Raw genomic sequence first — 5,178 nt, forward strand, 5'->3', positions numbered from 1 at the left:
ACAAAACGCCAGCTCCAGTGCATGATGCTACCACCACAATGCTTTACAGTTAACTTTACAGATTGCAGTGAACAGTAACACTGGTGTTCCAGCAGTTCATGACAGGTTTTCAAAATAAAATCATAGATAAAAATGTTAGCTGAATGGTATGTTTAAAATTACAAGAGAAAGCTTCTTTGAAATAACATAATTATTAGAAGTTTGTAAATTAAGAGTGGAAATGCTCCTAGTCAAAGAGCAGACTAGAAAGAGCTTCTTATTTAGTATTCCGACATAGCAAAAATAGGTTTTTGTGCTTTTTCAAAGTCATTAACCATGAGGTACTGGGGTGAATTAAGGAGCACTTTAGATTCAGTTTGTAGAAATAACAAAATTCTTATCACCTAAGCCTGTTGACATATACTCTTGCATCAAGATACAGATATTTTTTTCTTCATTTTGACAAACTTCTTGTCAATGCTTCAGTTAGCAGCTATGAAGCACAAAGGTGTCAACAAAGCAGAATGGAGGAGAGTTGTATCATCAGAAAGGCAAACTTCAGATTTAACAGTCAAGTACTTTTTTTACATGCTATTATAATGTAGTGTGACTTATGCCTTTGCAACACAAATTTCAGTCAAATCACAGGGTTAGGCCAAATATCAACAATTCCAATACATACTCAGGAATCCAAACTGTGTTGAAACTATCTCCAATTCCAATTTCCCACTCGTGGGACTAATAATAAAGGCATCTTAATATATCTTGAGTATTCACCCTAAAAACCAGCCTAGCTAATATAAAAATATCTGTCCTTGTTAGGAATCATAGTGACAGCACATCCCCCACAGAGAGAAAAGAAATAGACTCCTGCTTTGAATACATGTGAAATGAGTTTTGCTACATGCCCACAGGCTTTGGTTGGGAAATGCATTCTGTGCCTATTTGCATAAAGGACATCTGTCTAGTTAGCAATTCATATCTACAAATGTTCTCGTCCACAGCTATGCGATCAGTTTATCTGGAAAGCAAACAGGACTGGAGTCTGGGTGATATATAGACCACAAATGCATGTTTGAATATTCAGCAGCTAATAAATATAGAAAGAGTGCTGAGAAATTCTGCCCACCTGCAGGCAATTCACTTCTTATTTAAATGTTTAGTATGAAACTGAAGGAGCAGAAAGTGAAATATAAATGTCTCATCTTTATGTGTGAATGTGATTGATTCGTTTGGGTTTGGTGGAGTTGGTTTGATAGTGTCGAGACAGTGACTCATGAAAGCACCTGTCTTTGCACCGTCAAGATAAAACAAGGCAATTCTGCAATTTTTTGGCTTTTGGGTTCCTAAATTTCTTTCAGTATGCTGTATTTGAAATAAAATCTCATGTGCAGGCTCTGGGCTCTGGTAGACTTTTAGTGCTAATGCATGAAGTCACCTCAACATTAAGAGCTCTGATTTGCTGCAGTTTCTTATTACCATGGAGAAATCCCACACAGCTGGGTGATGAATCTGTGCCTCGCTATCTGACAAACTAATTGAGTGGGTGGACTAAGAAACACAGGGTCTTGCTGCCTGGCCTGGCTGTTCAAGTCAAGAGGCTGAGAGAAAAGAACATTACTCATTAGAGATTTGAAAAGTTCCTTTCTGATTCAGTATGTGTATGTGAGTGCTGGTACTGGTATTGCTCATTTTGTGGGTACAAGTCTGTTCAAACATTCATATTTAATGGACGTGTCCACCTTTTGTGACAAAAATAAACAAATCCCAACTAATGGAAAGTTGTGAAATTGTATTAAGGATTTGGCATATAGTTAGAGTCTAAAGTTTCAGAAAATATATGCATACTAAAGATTAATGTCAACCATAAGAGTGGTGGAAAAACCAGAGAAGCCGGGGTTACTTGTAAAAGAGCTCCATCTAATGGTCAGTGATATTAAAACTACACTCATCTGCCACTATATTAGGTATGCCTGTTCAATAAGTCGTTAATGCAGATATCTAATCACCTAATCATGGCAGCAACTCAGTGCTTTAGGCTTGTAGACATGGTCTATTGAAGGTCAAACTGAGCATCTGAATGGGGAAGAAAGGTGGTTTAAATGGCTCTAAACGTGACGTGGTTTTCAGTCTTGGTCTTGACTTATAGTGAACGTCTATGTCCAGCCGTTAAGTAATACAACTGAGCAAAAGAACATTTTATTTTGAAAGTATTTCCCGGAAGACTAATTAATGTCAGGCTACGTTGCCAAGTAACCTACTGAGATATTTTCAAAACATCTGCTGCCATCAGCTGATATGTTTAGAGAGTAATTGGCAGCAGTCATGAGGTGATGTATATTTTACATCACAATGACGTTTGCATGTGATAAGAAGTCACGTGTGTATCACACAATGTAAATACTGTATATTTTATTTCCCTGGCTTAAGTTAGCTAACGTTAGCTGTTTGATGCCTTTGTTCCCAGATAAATTGCAAACTTTAAATCAAGTTGTTTTTGTATTGTATATAATGGGACAACATTTTTTATGACTTTTCCATTATGCAGAAGTTTTTATGCCGTTTTATTGATACATACACACACACAGAAAACCCAATTTGTATTTTATCACAGTAATATGCTATGTCAGAAATTTCTTGAGTGAGTTATTATTAGACTTTATGTTGGACCTATACCACAAGCTATCTGCATAGTATTACTAAGGCTATTTAATAGGCAACAAATGTGCGGCTGTGTATGATATTTTAGAAAATGGCTGCACATTTTTATATGTAAAGTCCTAATCTATAAAATAACATTTAACCTTAACAGTTTGTTAAAAGTAATGGAAAACATACATTAAAAAAACCCAACTTAATTCCTCCTAAAGAAAAAAGTGTGGTGAATTAGCAATATGAAGTCAATTAAAATGACTATAATTTGAATGAAATAAAAGTGCATACCACCAGATTATATGAAAAATAAGTATCTAAATCAGAGTAAATATTCCCACTGTTGGTTCTCTCATCAGTAGAACTCATCATAAGACACATTATGCAATATATTGTAATGTAAAAAGTAATCGGTCTCTTTGTCCTTCCTTCTCATGTTTCCTCTTCTGTAGCTTGCAGGAGGACGAGCCCCAACAAGGGACACTGCAGGAGGTGGCAGCCAGAATAATTCAGAAGACTTGGAGAGGATATATGGTAGGAACATCTACTACTACTGCTATGGGAACACAGACTCACATATGTGCACAATTGTAGTAACAGCTTTTTTTTTAAATCTACCCAAATTGCAGGCCAGTGAAGTCTTCAGGTATTTCAAAGAGTTGATTTTCTACTGCAAACAGCAGGATCCAAAGACCATCCTCAAAACTGTCAATCCTCGAGAGGTAATGGAAATTGCAACCCCTATGAAATAAAACCAAATCAAACAAAATGAAATGTGATTTTGTTGTGGCAGGCCGAACTGCTGGATGCTGCAGCTGGAGTATTTATCAGATTTCGACTTGGAGGGGTAAGAACTCAGAGAGGAAATAGTTTAGGTCAGGAATAGATCACTCAGGAGCTATATGAATATAATATTAGAGACATGCCTTCCTCTCTAAGGCTAACCTCTCTGCCATTTTAGATCAACTTTCCTCCTGATATTTATTACAAGATCTTCACCCATCGGCCAATTACAGATGTGTGTGCAGGCAGCCCAAAAGACTACACCACGCAAAGTCGTAGGAAGCTTGTGGCCCAGAAGACCAACAAAGGCCCAGCTGTCGCAAAGGATGACCGATCAGGTTGGTACAAGCGCATGGAGAACAATAGTTGGAGGCTGTTCTGTAACAAGGTGAGGAACAAAAATGATTTTCTGTTCTGCTTTAGTCAAGTTCTGCCATTTGTTTAGAAACAGGGAGCCAAAGAGCTACAGCAAGTTTACAAATGCTGTTTAACAGGAAGCCTCTAAAAGCCGAAGTTCTGCAAGTCTGTTTTGGGGTTTTTTTGCTTCGTCTTCTCTCTTAGGTGGTTTTGGCACGTGAGCCTGCAGAGATCGGTGCTGACAAAAAAATGGACTTTCATTACTCCAAGTTGCAGCGGAAGCAAGATTTAGAGAGTTGGAGGAAAAGAAAGAAAATTGAATGGCTGAAGCAGATGTAAGTGCTTTATGTTTTTGTGAAATGAAACAGTTGGTGAGCAAACCACTGTAGCATCAGTGATCACAATAATGCACATGCAATCTAAAGTTTGTGTCTGTTACTTATTAATAGTGATAGAAACCTCCCCCTTATAGAATCACATCTTTGCTAACAAACACATAATGATGTGTTGTTTTAATTGTGTTAAATGAGCTGTCACTCCTGTTCCTTACATACAGGTATAAAGAGGGTCATCTGCAGGATCATGCAGAGCACAGACACATGGCGGCCCTGGTGGAGAGTTCCGCCCAGGAATTGATGGAGACAGTTGAAAAGAAAGGAGATGATGAAATACTGGAATGGGAGCTGGATGAGCTGCTGGCCTGGACCAACACTCTAAACTTCGAGGAGTAAGGCACTCTGATTAGAATGTTTGTGGCATTTGTAATCTTTCTCATAATTTCCTGCATCATGGGATGCCCCCCGTATGAATTTTCCTCTCTTGCCTGTGCAGGTATATGGAGGAATGGAGACATTTGGCCTGCAGTTACTCCTCTGAGCTGAGCAAAGGTAAAAATATTCCCTAAATACTGTATTCTGTGCTGCCATCTGATTTTTTTTAAATTGACAGCTAACATGGCAACATCATGTATGTTGCTTTGGAAGTCTTTGCATTATCCTGATAATCCAGTCTCATGCTATTCTGTCTTCCTTTTTTCTTCATCACCTTTTTCTCATAGTATCTCCTACAGATGGCCCTTCTCACCCACCCAGGTTAGATCCACACGAGCTCGCTGATGAAAACGCAGCAGAACAAACATGATTTATGTTAAAACTGTGCAGTCTCGAAGTGGAGTGTGCCACACTGTTATTGTCGCAGTATTCACTTTAATAAAGTCTGAAACTTGCAGTTGTTTACAGTCTTTGTTAGTCTGTCATATAAGTAGACATCACTGTGTGACATTTTTTGTTAGTTTTAAATAGTTTTTAAAAAACTATAAACATGTGATGAGTGTCTTTTGAAGTGGATTTTAATATTGCGCTGCAGCCGAGAGAGCACTCTGGTCAAACGTCAAAATGGTCTCTAAGT

The 5,178-nt window shown here is 38.0% G+C and overlaps 1 protein-coding gene across 1 annotated transcript; it reads left to right on the forward strand.

The window, feature by feature from the left end:
• Nucleotides 1-315: 315 nt before the first annotated feature.
• Nucleotides 316-4,911, forward strand: cUnh11orf65 (chromosome Un C11orf65 homolog; the record flags this gene model as incomplete). Its single annotated transcript, XM_080865072.1, has 9 exons — nt 316-320; nt 3,084-3,165; nt 3,261-3,353; nt 3,425-3,478; nt 3,593-3,802; nt 3,976-4,106; nt 4,328-4,498; nt 4,603-4,658; nt 4,841-4,911. 9 exons carry the CDS (start codon nt 316-318, stop codon nt 4,909-4,911), a joined length of 873 nt encoding a protein of 290 aa, XP_080721198.1.
• Nucleotides 4,912-5,178: the final 267 nt, after the last annotated feature.

The sequence above is a fragment of the Rhamphochromis sp. 'chilingali' genome, assembly GCF_963969265.1.
Source record: "Rhamphochromis sp. 'chilingali' genome assembly, chromosome: 18".
NCBI lineage: Eukaryota > Metazoa > Chordata > Actinopteri > Cichliformes > Cichlidae > Rhamphochromis > Rhamphochromis sp. 'chilingali'.